The sequence below is a fragment of the Pleurodeles waltl genome, chromosome 4_2, assembly GCF_031143425.1.
Source record: "Pleurodeles waltl isolate 20211129_DDA chromosome 4_2, aPleWal1.hap1.20221129, whole genome shotgun sequence".
Lineage (NCBI taxonomy): Eukaryota > Metazoa > Chordata > Amphibia > Caudata > Salamandridae > Pleurodeles > Pleurodeles waltl.
In genome coordinates, this window is record NC_090443.1 from 112,941,151 (window position 1) to 112,955,798 (window position 14,648).

At 45.0% G+C, this 14,648-nt stretch overlaps 1 protein-coding gene across 1 annotated transcript in view; it reads left to right on the top strand.

Moving 5' to 3' along the window:
• The first annotated feature begins 1,005 nt into the window (after nt 1-1,005).
• The window catches only part of LOC138292334 (retinol dehydrogenase 16-like), a 41,840-nt gene continuing 28,197 nt past the window's right edge, over nt 1,006-14,648 (top strand). The window contains exons 1-4 of the mRNA XM_069230885.1: nt 1,006-1,169; nt 9,143-9,469; nt 11,088-11,346; nt 13,844-14,007. Coding sequence (XP_069086986.1) covers nt 9,157-9,469; nt 11,088-11,346; nt 13,844-14,007 — 736 coding nt within the window. The 5' untranslated portion in view covers nt 1,006-1,169; nt 9,143-9,156. The remainder of the gene's footprint in view (nt 1,170-9,142; nt 9,470-11,087; nt 11,347-13,843; nt 14,008-14,648) is intronic.

Below are 14,648 nucleotides of genomic sequence, written 5' to 3' on the forward strand. Positions count from 1 at the left end.
GTTGGATTGCACAAAGCAGTTTGAAGTGCGGGTGGTAGTAAGCTACTCTTACAGAAAGGAGGAAGTTGAATGTTTACAGTGTTATGAAGTAGATAAAATTTAGGATGCAAGGAATAGGTACAGTCATTGCCAGTTGAGCTGCGTGAGCTCATGGATACTACTTAAGGGTAGGGGGTAGGTAAATATCAATGTATAGTCTGGTGTTTAAAGTTCGCAAGGCGATGTTGCCTAGGATTATGTGTATAATTTGTAATGTGCACCTGCTTCATTAAAGCGGCTTTTTTCACACTACAAATTGTCAGTGGTCTGTGCTGTGCCCTCTCGCCCAATGAGAGAGGTTGTAAACAGGCTTTGCTTCATGGAAAGGACAAACACAGGCTACTCAGGCTAACACAACAAAATGCAGCAAACAGAAAATATATATATACGAATGACAGAAGGCAAAGCCTATGTGTAGCAAAGGGCGGAATACATTTCTTGGGAAGCTTTCAGCATGTCCTGGTCTTTAGTAACCAGGAAATAGTGCTGTCTGTTAGGCTTGGCCCTAAAAAGTAATTAACATAAAAAATCTAACCAAATGGGATGCGACTAAACATATTGTTATACTTCAGTTCTACTGTGTTATTCAGTCAAAGAGAGCTGCAGGGTCGAACTAGTCAAAAGAGCAATGTGGCCCCGCCAGAAGAGCAAGTCTGACAAGTCAGTGTTAGAGCCAGTTTTGTGTCAGTTTGCGGACCGTTTATGTTCTGGTGGGCAAGTTCTTCCTGTTGATTTTAGTAATAGTGCTTCAAACATTGCCTGCACCAACAATAACATGAATACAGTTTATCATGTCTTCTTCCAAAACACCTTTCCAGCTCTCTTTACAAGCTCAAACCTGCCCTGGTTTGTAAATGTGGGACACTTTTAAAGCTAACTGATTCGCTCATGCGTCACGTTTTCTCTCCAGCCCGACCCTCGAGTGCTGTTTATGCTACCCAAACTTGGAGAGGACTTCGCCTCTAGCCCCGCCTCCCACCTCAACACCCCACCTGAGCATACTGTTGCTCCGCACCCGTAGACAGACGGTCGACTCGTGACCTCCCCCACCCAGACTCGCCACCCTATAGCTCCGGCACTCGCGGCCGGCAGCTTTTAGTGCCAGGTCTCCTCACCGGATGTGAGAAGAGGTAAGTACAGTGGGATCCATAATTTATTATTTTTACTAAGTGTTGAGCGTCCTTCGTCAGCGAAACTTCCCATGTAGCGCAAGCGAACGCATTCCATGCACTCGCGCTACCAGCGAGGCATGAATTTCTCTCCCCTCTTGTCTAGAGTACGGGTTAGTTTAGCTCAACAAGGCAGCCAGCATAAAGCTTGAGTAATTTTGGCGGTTTAAAAGTTTCAGGAAAATATGGTCGGTGGATCTTATTTCAAGAGGGGCATTAGTTTCGATGGTATGACAAGCATTGTTGTTTCGATTTGCTGAAAAACTTTGCACTTCGACACAAAACTTTTCTTAAATAAATCTCTTTTGATATAGTTAGGAACAAAACAGTGCCGTATAAATGCTACTTTAATACAATGGTGTAAGTTAGTCACACTCCATCCAGCAACCGGTGCAGGTGATAGATATACGTGAGAAGTCGTACAATAAAGGTTGGGTGACGGCCGTCTTTTTCAAAGAAACATACAGATCGTTTGGATTCTCGAAGAGCCATTAGCCAGCACCTAAGTTAAAATTCTTGTAAAACCACTTGTACGTTTTTTAACCAGATACTTTTGTGTCCGATTGATTTAATAATCATCGAGGAATATAAACACAGCTCTTAAAATGCTTTTAAAACAATTTCTCTGTGTAGTTCAAATTTTAAGCAAATATTTCAAAAGAGAAAACAATTGACACGTTTGCTAAGTTTTTTTTTTTACTGGCATGGGCATACCAAAATGCCAGTCTTGTCAGTAGTGAAATACTGTCCAGGCTGTGACAATTACATTAACATGTCAGCACAGGACAGCCACGAGAAGCACAATGGAAGTGCTAAGTGCCTGCTTGATGCAGCCTCACCCTTGGACGGGTACATTTGGACTACCAAGAGCACACATAGATGTTCCAGTGTACTGCAGCATAGAGGCTAGACGTGGTACCGTGGACGACAGCAGGAAGTTATTAAAACAGGAGCAGTGTGTAAAAAAAACGGTTTAATGTGATAACTGTGAGTATACAAACATTGTTTCTAGTGGCTTACTGCTTTATTTAAAATAAATACTGTACCTAATTTATTAAATATAACTTTCAATTGCAGATAAATTCCCTCCCTCCCAGGCAAGCCTGTCAGAAGCTTTCCTTAGGCCTAGGTAACAAATGCCATGTGGGGCCCTTTCCAGTCTTCTGGTAGCATGAACACATGATCAAAATATTAGAAAAAAATAACAATGACCGAGGTCACCTTTGGCGGCAGCGCAAACATATGACCCCAACCAGTGGATGCTGATGTTACCTATCACATTAAGAATATCTCCCAAAAGCTGATCCATAAAAAACATTTAGGATGAGCAGTGTGAGGTCGCGCAAATAGCAGAGTAAGGGACAAATAGCCGCAGTGCTTACCCTTGTGACAGTCCAGCTCTTGGGCCTACCAGCACAACCTCTTCCAATATGTTTCACTGAGCAACCCATCCCATCCCATCACTTACTGACCTGCTTTCCTTCCCACAAACCTCTTTTGTTCTAGCCTGTCCAGTCTGAAATAAGGCATCAGTGACTGAAATCTACCAATCCAAAATCAAACATAAACCTCTGAACCACCGAGTTGACTGACATCTTGCACAGCGGAAAAATCCTGCCCGGAAGGAACTTTCCCGACCCAACCCTATAGCCACACTTTGCATTTCTGTGTCTCTGTAACCTTGTTCAGCCTGCACACTCAAAAACGCCTGGTCAGACATTTTATTTTCCTCTCTTCGTTGTTGATGGTGGCTGACTCGGATGCCGATGCCCCTCTTTAAAGTCTTTGGTCCAAATAATGCATGTGACAGGCTAAATTAATTATATTTTTTCATAAATATCTTAATATTGCTCTTATGTGCTCTCACAATGTAGTTATCTCCCAGTTGCAGTGTGGGAAACATCCTTTCATATAATCTTCTGTAGCCTAATTTTCACCTTGACTCCTTTCTCCCAATTCAGTATCTCCTGGCCACCTGGTTCCAGCCAAGACCAGGGCTCCTTGCATTTCCACTTCTAGAGCTTTCTGCTTCAACAATTTCCTCTAAACAGATTAGTAATTTTTGGGTATTTTTAATAATCCCTCGGTCACAATACCTGTGATTTTCATCACCCATCGTTTTTCTTATTACTCTTCCATACATGTTCTAGTCTGGACTCGGTTGGACTCACCAAGTTCTAAGATACCATCTTGTGTCGTGGAACAGGCATATTTTTCCTTTGGAGCTCCGCACTGACCTATAAATCCCTAGCACTGACCCAGCGGAGAACATAATTCTCACTGGGGAAAAGGTGACAGGAGCCCCGGCGTTGACTTGGGAAGTGGTCATCAAGACCCTTAGTGCTTTGCACAAGGACCTCCACAATGGAACCAGCACCCTGGCAACCAAAACAACTCAATCTATAGAAAGAGAATCTGAAGAAAGGAAAATCAGTTTTCCACACTAAAAATCAGTGACCCCCCAATATAGTCTCTGGAAGAAATCCCAGCCTGATTTACACTGGACGCACCTTGATGCTTTCTGGAGAAGCTTCTCTTGAATACATATGAGCTCAATATCCCCAGCTGTTTACAGAGAAAAGTGAACATGACACTTTCAGCACAGACACCATTTATCAGGTTGATCTAGGATTCCAGAATCCTAGGTCTGGCTGGGTTTAAGAGGTTCTATACCTTATAACAACTATTCTGAACTCACACGAGGCAGGAAATGTTTTGAGTGCAAAAAGTCACGTTTGCAATCTGTTCTCTCTTATCGTACCACGTGCTTTTCATTCCCCCCCCCCCCCAAAAAAAAGTGACATGTCAGCACAACCCTGGCTGGCAGCTCTGCTCGCTGTGCCTTCAGGTAACACCAGTGTGTGTTTGTGCCCAGCAGCAGTGATAAAGTACAAGGACACATCAGCCGGGTTATAACACAGTTATCACTGCTTTGGACAGCTATTGGCCTGAACAGTGAAAAGCAGTAACAGAATGCAGAAAGCTGTGTTAGGGCATGCTTCAAGAATATGAGTATACATGGCTGAAATATTTTCCTCCCGGCACATCAGTCTGGGAGAATCCAGGGAGGTGCAGTGGGAGTGAAAGGTTTAGTGGGATTTTGACAGCTCATTACCTCTCGTGATGTCAGAGTGCATGGCAGCACGCACCATGTGGCAACCAGAGCAAAGGCAATATATCTGGCCTTGGCCAGCTGGTGCAATGGTTACATTATTATTATTTTTTAATTGCAGAATAGACCACAAAAAAAAACAACACAAACCATGTGCCAATAAAATGGACCCTCACATGCAATAAAACAATAAAAAAAATAATAACGTATTTGTAATAAACCTTTCAGTACTGCAGTGTATTATCATTATTTGCGAATAAAACAAAAAAATCATCACCTAACGCAGTACTCAAATTGTAGTCATCTACAATGTTACAATGTCAACTAAACGCGTTATAACAGCAGTTTTAAAAACAAAAACAAGCATTGGCAAAGCCAATATCTCTCGCATATGCAAGATATACTGATTTTGGCAAGGTGTTTTTGCCATGTTGTACACCAGTGTGATTGCTGTTCAGCATGGCTAAAAGTTAGTGGTGTGGAGTGTCAGAGTGGAGTGGGGGATTAGAATGTCGTAGAGTTGATTTGTTGGAATGTCGTAGAGTGGAGTAGGAGGAGTACAGTGTTGTAGAGTTGAGTAGAGGGGAGTACCGTTCAGTGGTTCGGTGTCAGAGAGTGTCATGGAATAGAGTGGAGTGGGTTGGAGTGGATTGACCTAGTGGGGGGATTGGATTGGAGTAGAGTGTGGTGGATTGGATTGGGTGGAGTGTGGTGCATGGAGTAGTGTGGGGTAGGTTGGTGTGGGGTGGATTGGATTGAGTGGGGTGGATTGAAATGGGGGTGGATGGAATTGGTGTGGATTTGAGTGGGGTGTATTGGTGGGTGGTTTTGATTGGATTGATAAGGCAGGGGTGGATTGGATTGGGAGGGGTGGATTGGAGTGGAGTGGATTAGATTGGATTTAAGTAGGGGGGATTGAACAGGAGTGGGGTGGGCAGGATTGGAGTAGGGTGGATTGGATTGGAGCAGGGTGGAGTGGATTGGATTTGAGTAGGTTGAGGTAGATTAGATTGGGGAGCTGGATGGATTGAGTGGGGTGGGCTGGATGGATTGGAATGGGGTAAACTGAACTGGGATGGAGTGGGTGGACTGGATTGGGGTGTGGTGGGCTGCAATGGGATGGACTGGATTGGAGTGGGGTAGTGTGGATTGGTTTTGGGTGGATGGGTTGGATTGGATTGGGGTGGGGTGGGGTAGACTGAACTGGGATGGGGTGGATTGGGGTGGATTTGAGTAAGGTTGTATGAAACTTATTGGAGTGGGGTGGGTTGGACTTGAGGGTGGATTGGAGTGTGGTGGGGTGGATTGAAATGGGGTGGGGCTGGAGGGGTGGATTGGATTTGAGTGGGGTGGGCTGAGTTGGATTGGGTGTGGTGGGTTGGATTGGGGTGAAGTGGAATGGCATGAGTGCTGTTTATTGGATTTAGTGGGGTGGATTGGATTGAGTGGGATGGATTAGATTGGGAGGAGTGGATTAGGGTGGGGTGGATTGGATATAGTGTGGTGGATTGGATTGAATCGGATAGAGGTGGGGTGGACGGGATTGGGGTGACGTGGATTGGATTGGGGTGGGGTGGGGTGTGGTTGATTGGACCAGAGTGGAGTGATTGGATTGGAGTGGGCTTGTTTGGAATGGAATGGTGTGGGGTGGATGGATTGGTGTGGGGTGGGGTGGATTGGAGTGGAGCAGGTTGTTTTGGATTGGAGTGGGTTGTTTGGAATTTGAGTGAGACAGGTTGTTTTGTATTAGAGTAGGGCAGATGGTTTTGGATTAATCTGGGGCAGATTGGAATGGGGCAGACTGAAAAGGATTGGAGTGGGACAGGCTGTTTTGGATTGAAGTGGGGCAGACTGGAGTGAGGCGGACTGTTTGGATTAGAGTGGGGTAGATTGTAGTGGGACAGAGTGTGTTGAATTGGAGTGGGGCAGATTGTAGTGCAACAGAGTGTGTTGAACTGGAGTGGGGCAAAATTGAGTGCAGCAGATTGATTTGGATTGAATGGGGCAGATTAGAGTGGGGCGGATGGGAGTGGGACATCATGTTTTGGATTAGAGTGGGGCAGATTGGAATGGGGCAAAATGGAGTGGGGCTGATTGTATTAGGAGGACTGGAGTGGGTGGATCAGATTAGATTGAAGTCGGGTGGATTGGAGTGTAGTGGATTGGAGTGTAGTGGATTGGAGTGGTTTGGATTGGAGTGGTTTGGATTGGAGTGGTTTGGATTGGAGTGGTTTGGATTGGAGTGGTTTGGATCGGATTGGAGTGGTTTGGATTGGAGTGGTTTGGATTGGAGTGGTTTGGATTGGAGTGGTTTGGATTGGAGTGGTTTGGATTGGAGTGGTTTGGATAGGAGTGGGGTGAATTGGAGTGGGGTGGATTGGATTGGGGTGAGGTGGTTTGAATTGGGGTCGGGCGTATTGTTTAGGGTTGGAGTGGGGCGGATTGAAGTGGGACAGATTGTTTTGGATTGGAGTGGGGCAGACTGGAGTAGGACAGATTAGAGTGGGGCAGATTTGTTGGACAGGAGGGGGCAGATTGGAGTGGGGCAGAGTTGGTGTGACAGATTGTTTTGGATTGAAGTGTGGCAGATGGGACTACGGTGGATTGGAGTGGGGTAGATTGTTTTGGATTGCAGTAGGGCAGATTGGAGCGAGGCGGACTGGAGTGGGGCAGATTGTTTTGGATTCGAGTGGGGCACATTGTTTTGGATTGCAGTGGGGCAGATTGGAGTAGAAAGATTGTTTTGGATTGGAGTGCAGCAGATTGCAGTGGGGCAGAATGTTTTAGATTCGGGCAAATTTGAGTGGGGCAGATTGTTTTTTCTATTAGATTGGGACATAGTTTTTTTGGACTGGGGTGGGGCAGATTGGAGTGGGACAGATTGTTTTGGAGTAGAGTGGGGTGAATTGGAGTGGGGCGTATTAGATTTGGGTGGGTTGTGAATATTGGAGTGGGGGGGTTGAAGTGGATTGGAGTGGGGAGAGTGGTTTGGATTGAAGTGGGGTGGGGTGGATTGGTGTGGCGTATAGTGGGGTGGATTGTAGTGGGGCGTACTCGAATGGGGTGTATTGGGGGAGTACTGCATGATTATGTGTTAAAGCATAATTTCAGAAATTACCCATAATAAAGAAACAATTGAGAAGCGTGCCCACAAGCAAAAACAAAAGAAAACATGAGTGGAATATGAGAAAAGACAACTTGGAAAAATAAAAGAAATTTAAGCTATAAGTAATTCACCTTTGCAGTTTTGTTTGTCTTGCTGGGCATGCTTTTGTAAGTCACAAGCTTTCTGTTTGCAGGGCACTAGACGTTAAAAAGAACAACATAGTACCCCAATCACATAAGGAGCAGCAGACGGGCACTGATTAAGTAGAATCAATCAGTGCTTGGTCCCTGCTCCACAGATAGGAACGGAAATTATGTTTGTACCGCAGTGACAAATTATAAGGCTGCAAAGAAGAGTGCAATGCAAGCAAACAAATGATAAGTGACAGGCGGGCTCCAAGCCCTTTAGTGTACACAACAGAGCCTCGCAAGCAAGACGCATGCTAAAGCGCATGCATTCGCAGGCTCAACCCTAATGAGTCAGAAAACATATAATTTGACAGGGCACTAAAGTGCAGGCAAAATAAATAGAGTTAAGGAGCTATTTTTATGCAGATGTGAATAATGTGCACAGGTTCGGCAAAACAACCAAAGATATTACAAAACTGGAGTCTGACAAAAATGGAAAAGCCAAACCTTAGTAAGCACTCAACCAGAACAAAGGACCGCAATCCAAAATGCGGAACAAGAGTAAACCCGGAGCTAGTGGCTCTGTCATCTCTATGTGGTGCACCAGCATTAACCGATCTAAAAACAAGGGCATCATAAACTAAATACACAGCCCAAGGTCCATTAAAAACATGCTTAGTTGTTAAAAAGGAACCATATACATGTTGAAACTTATTGTATAATCAATCAAAACTGTCATTTATTAAAGACAGCGGTATTTTTAAAGATGTATGTTTCATTTTTAGTGGTGGGGACCAATGAGGGCGCTTGATATTTGTTACTTTCAAATGTTTTTTTTTTTTTTTTTTTAAGACAAAAATTGAATATACCATAGTATGGACCTTATTTAGAGTTTGGTAGATAGGATACTCCATCACAAGCGTGGAGTGTGTCCCGTCCACATATTACCAGCGCATTGTAGCCTGCAGCACTTATAATATGGTGGAAGGACTATCCATCACGTTTTGACAGAGTATCGCATCTGCCAGACTCCAAATAAGGCTGCAAATTATTTGGGGGATATATTCAATCGAGTTAGGAACAATAGGAACAACATATATACTCAAGATGCTGTATCACAGTAGATTAAGTGCCTGATTTACAGTCTGCCATGAAATTACTCTGCCACAAACATGACAAATATCCTGTACGATTTATTAATAATGCAGTATATCCTGATGTACTTGTAGTAACATAGATATCTGTCATGGTGTGACAGAGAAACCCATCCACCAAACCCTAAATCGGGCCCTAAATTCTTTTATACTCCTGAAATATGAAGATTCATGGATATGCACTTGTCTAAATAATGTTGCATTTATTTTCTATGGAACAATTTATAACCACTACACTTTTATTTGTGTTAGCCCGAGATGTGATTCATGAAACAACTCCAGAATGTAAGGGATGACAAAAAAGAAACATCCGTCAATAAGGGATGTGTGTTTAATATTTACATTAGTAGAAGTCAAGAAGTTAGGACTTTGATGTATACACAAGTTTGGATAATTTTTAATTATGTTTTTGCTCTTTTTTCCTTCTTCATCAGGCAGAGGGCCAGTGATGTGGCTGTACTTGGTAATCCTGTTGGGCCTTTACTTTCTCTTCCGCTGGCACCGGGAGAGAGAAGTGGTACCGAACCTCCCAGATAAGTATGTGTTTATAACTGGCTGCGACTCCGGTTTTGGGAATCTGCTGGCACGAAAGCTGGATGGTTGCGGAATGCGCGTCCTTGCTGCATGCCTGACGCAGAAGGGAGCAGATCAACTGAAGGAGAGCGCCACCCAGAGGCTTCAGACGGTAATCCTGGACGTCACCGACAGCAACAGTGTGGCTGCTGCAGCCCAGTGGGTAAAGGAGCAAGTGGGAGACAGAGGTGAGTACAATACTCTCTGTTTGTGATTCTTTTATATATTCTTTTATATTTCTCTGTATCTCTGTAGAAGATAAAGCAGGCATTTCGTGATTGCAGATTTCTGATTTGTTTTCTAAAAAACGTTTATACTATGGTTGCAATTTATTAAGCCTGCCAAGTAAGCTGTGACATAGAAGACACAAACTTACATTGTTGGCTTTTGCAAGCAGTCGTCCTACCATTCTTTATGTGCATAGAAGAGTTTTATAGCGTCAAATAAGAAAGCGAATACCATCATTACTTAGTGGGGCCCATGGAAGTTGACATAAGGTCAAACAAATCTTGGAGCATGGGTGGAAATGTTCTGTTGACGCAAACTGGAATGCAAAATGCAGTCAACACAGTAAGCTTTCGGTACAACACTTTGTAATGGAAGTGGTGGAGGTCCTTCAGGGTGTGTGTTTTGCAGTGTGAACACATATTTTTATTCAGACGGTCTGAAAGTGGTGTTTCACCTTTGTTCCTACTAACAGTAGAACTAAGATGTGAGGCATACCATATCGAAAGCACCATCATTGAATGATCACACTGCAAGTTGCAAAGTAATCTATATTTATGTGCCCCACCCTGTTTACTTGTTACTCTGCTTCTGGTGAAGGACATTTCTACCCATGCAATGCTTTGACTGCTCTGTCCTGGATTGCTTGCTTTCCTCCCACTTTTCCTGTCCAGTCTCTGCAACAGTAAGTGGTGTCCGGTGACCTTGCTTTGGAGGTGGGCTTCAGTATGATAGGGTTCTCCTTAAGGTATGGCATGGTGTAGCCTTCATTTCTCCCATTCCTACCAATGACCACCCTCCTGACACGTTAAAAAATAAACCCTTGCTGTGATCACAGTCCAGGGGTTAACTTGATTTATACTTCATATTTATTGGGTGACTACTACCTATAAAGATACCCTGCATCCAATGCCCTGGCGTCCAAGCTCTGAATGTGAGAATTTAATAGCAAAACGTTCTAATTCGTCACAAAAATCTGATTTAGTACAGAATGTAAATCAGCAGTTCTCCAATGTAAATGTATGTATATAGTCAACCTCACGTGGAATTCTCCAAGCATTTTGGTATCCAGCTTCGTACTGACCAAGTTCTCAGAAAAGGAAGTAATTTATGTTATTGCTCCAAAATAGCTTTGCCAGTCCTTTTATAAATTAATCTTTGCAAAGTGTTCAGCAACCTCAAATGGGTATGTTTGCATGTCAAGAAAACAAACTATAAATAAACACAGGATTCACGTTTTGGAGAGTTTCAAATTCTTCACTGCACTATTTTCTAGGCAGCCACCCCATGAGTTATTCTAGTGCCTGCTTGCCAGTGGAATTATGAACTTTAGTTTGAATTTTGCACCCTAGCAGGGCACCCAAGATCCCTCCCCTGTGTGCCAGAAGAAAACAATGCTCAGTCTACAAGGCAGTGACAATATGTCCTAGAATTTGCTGTGTGAACTGAGGTGGTCAAAGGCTTAATGGTATGTTTATGTTGGAAAAAAGAGACTAAGAGAATGCAAGAGTATATGTGTGGCAAGCAGGATGGCTTCTGCAATGCGCTTAATATGTTTATTCTTTCTTTATCTTTTTGTAGGGCTTTGGGGTCTAGTGAACAATGCTGGGATTGCAGTACCTTCAGCACCCAGCGAGTGGTTGTCTAAACAGGACTTCCAGCGGGTGCTGGATGTGAACCTGCTGGGATTGATCGATGTAACACTGAGTTTGACGCCGCTGGTGAGGAAGGCCAGGGGAAGGATCATCAATGTATCCAGCGTTGTTGGAAGGATCACCATCTGTAGTGGAGGTTACTGCATCTCCAAATATGGAGTGGAGGCATTTTCCGACAGCCTGAGGTTCGCAACCTGATATTACTAATGGCAACATGTATTTCGGTTCTGTAGTCCATTTGATCTATGAGCTGAACATATTTGTGTAGAAGCAAGTGGGTCTGGGCAGCAGATTGGTACTGTGTGTCTGTGTATATTTTGTAGGACGAGATGAGGCAATAAGGCAGAAGTGCTGCATTTGAAGATGTGGCTCCGGCTAACAAGACTGTGGAAAGTGTGTGTGCTAGGACTTGGGATATGAAAAGACAATTTATCGATTTAAAGGAAGGAGGGAATTCTCCCAGAATCGGGCTAGGTAACTGTTATGAAATTGCAGATGAAGCTGCTGAAGTCTAGCTGTGGAATAGAAAGGGTTCATCCACCACAGATACAATGGTGTCTTTTTGTATTTTGAGGAAAGCAAAAACCTGGTGGGCAGACCGCTTGAATTAATATCAGCCACTTGTAATTACTCTTCAGCCGCAACCCAGTTCTTTGTTTTTTTGCTCACCATGCTATCTCAGACAGGAACTAGCATATGCAACTCAGTGTCGGTTCAATCAATCAATCAATCAAGGATTTATAGAGCGCAGTAATCAGCCGTTAGGGTCTCAAGGTGCTGGGGGGGAGCTACTGGTCGTAGAGCCATGTCTTGAGGCGTTTCCTGAATGTCAAGAGGTCTTGGGTCTGGCGAAGGTGGAGCGGTAGGGAGTTCCAGGTCTTGGTGGCTAGGTGAGAGAAGGATCTTCCTCTGGCGGTGGTGCGGCGGATGCGGGGGATGGAGGCGAGGGCGAGGCTGGCGGAACGAAGATTGCGGGTGGGGGTGTGGATGGTGAGTCTGTCATTGGGGTAGGCTGGGCCTGTGTCGTGGAGGGCCTTGTGTGCGTGGATGAGGAGTTTGAAGGTGATCCTCTTTGATACTGGTAGCCAGTGAAGGTCTCTGAGGTGGGGGGAAATGTGGTCGCGGCGTGGGATGTCCAGAATGAGGCGGGCGGATGCGTTCTGGATTCTTTGCAGCTTTGTTAGGAGTTTGGTTGTTATTCCTGAATATAGGGCATTTCCGTAGTCCAATCGGCTGCTGACCAGGGCGTGGGTGACAGTTTTCCTGGTTTCAACGGGAATCCACTTGAAGATTTTGCGGAGCATGCAGAGAGTGTTGAAGAGGAGAGGGCATTGACCTGCTAAGTCATGCTGAGTGTTGAGTCCAAGATGAAGCCTAGGTTGCGTGCGTGGGTGGTGGGTGAGGGCGCGGTTCCTAGGGAGGTGGACCACCAGGAGTCATTCCAAGCTGAGGGGTTGGTGCCAAAGATGAGGATTTCTGTCTTGTCTGTGTTTAACTTGAGGTGGCTTGATTCCATCCAGCTGGCGATGGCGTGAAGTCCGTTGTGCAGGTTGTTCTTTGCAGTTGTAGGGCCTTTCATGAGGGAGAGGATGAGCTGAGTGTCGTCTGCGTAGGAAAAGATGTTGATGTGGTGGGTTCGTGCGATGTTGGCCCGGGGGGCCATGTAAACATTGAAGAGCGTGGGGCTGAGCGAAAATTCTTGGGGAACGCCACAGATGATTCTGGAGGCTTCTGACAGAAAGGGTGGGATGCGGACTCTCTGGGTTCTGCCTGAGAGAAATGACGAGATCCAGTCGAGTGCCTTGTCGTGGATTCCAATGTTGTGGAGGCGTGTGTGGAAAGTGTGATGACATACCGGGTCGAAAGCTGCGGAGAGGTCCAGGAGGGTGAGTGCTGCTGTTTCTCCTTCGTTGAGCATGGTCCTAATGTCGTCTGTGGCAGCAATGAGTGCAGTCTCGGTGCTGTGGTTTCTGCAGAATCTGGATTGGGAGGTGTTGAGTACCTTGCTATCTTCCAGGAACCGGGATAGTTGGCTGTTTCTGATTTTTTCGATGACCTTGGCTGGGAAGGGGAGGAGGGAGATCGGCCGGTAGTTCTTGGGGTCGTCTGGGTCTGCCTTTGGTTTCTTCAGCAAGGCGTTGATTTCTGCGTGCTTCCATCTTTTTGGGAAGGTGGCTGACTCGAAGGAGCTGTTGATGGTTTTGCAGAGGTCGGGGGCGATGATGATGTTTGCCTTATTGAAGATATGGTGTGGGCAGGGGTCCGATGGTGATCCGGAGTGGATGGAGTCCATGGTGGTGGCGGTGTCCACCACCATGGCCTCCATTCACTCCGGATCACCACGTCGGTTGTGCTCTAATACGAATGGTCCAGCCCAACTGCCAGGTAAGGTCCCCTCTAGACCAGAGCACAAGCAACCCAGAACTGATTTCAGTGTATTTAGGTATCTTAAGTACGTTGCAGCTTCTGTTCTGAGTCACAGGGAGTCCGTGATACAGTGTGGGGTATGAAAAGGCAATTAATGTTTGAAAGTAGGTTATACTCTGAGAGCTGGTTGTTGGGTAGCTGCATGGTGAAATTGCGTATGAAACTACAGAGGTTTAGCATGCAGGTCTGGCTATGGAATGAAAAGGGTTAACCCACCAAAGCAACAATGGCGTTTTGTTTTTATTTTCATTTTAGACGGGAGATGAACCCCTTTGGAGTGAAGGTTGTCATAATAGAGCCGGGCTTCTTCAAGACGACGGTCACCGACTGTAAGATTCATCAGGATAATATTGTATGGGCCTGGAAGCAGGCCTCGCCTGAGATCAAACAGAGCTATGGGCAGCACTACTTCGACAAAAGTGAGTTTTGTAAATAAATACAGAACCGGCAGTGCTTCTCAGTGCTTTTATAGCAGGCTGAAAGTGCTGCCATTTAGAGCTGTAAACTGCAAAGTTTATGATAAAGGGCCTCAATTTGAGGTAGCTTGTCATAGGTCAATCTCTAAAAGTCTAGTCCACCCATCTCACACATTGCATTATAGGCAAGATAGCTCTTTGACTTACTGTTCATCTTCACATGTCACATCTTCGGATTTCTAAGGCTCCCCCAGTCTTCTCTTCCTTCCAGGTCGGTAAATTGAGTACCATTAAACCTACATATAGTAACTCTTTTGTTTTTAAACAAAAAAAATAGATTTGTAAACAAAATTAGGACATAATATTTCTTACAGACAATGTTTTTACAAACCATATTCTCATCTCCAACCAGTACTTGCTGTATTTCGTGTCCACAGGAATTTGTGTGCTTCTTTGCCGAAGGCCCTCCTTCGCCCAGCGCTCATGACTGATACTTTGCCCTCTGTACTCTCACCTTTGGCCACTCTGTCACACACCAGGTGATATTCTCCAGCACATCAATGAAGGGAACCTCTCACCTCTGCCTGCATTCCCAAACTTTCACCCAAGCCACTGGCAGAGCGGCCCACTCACAGTTTGTCAGA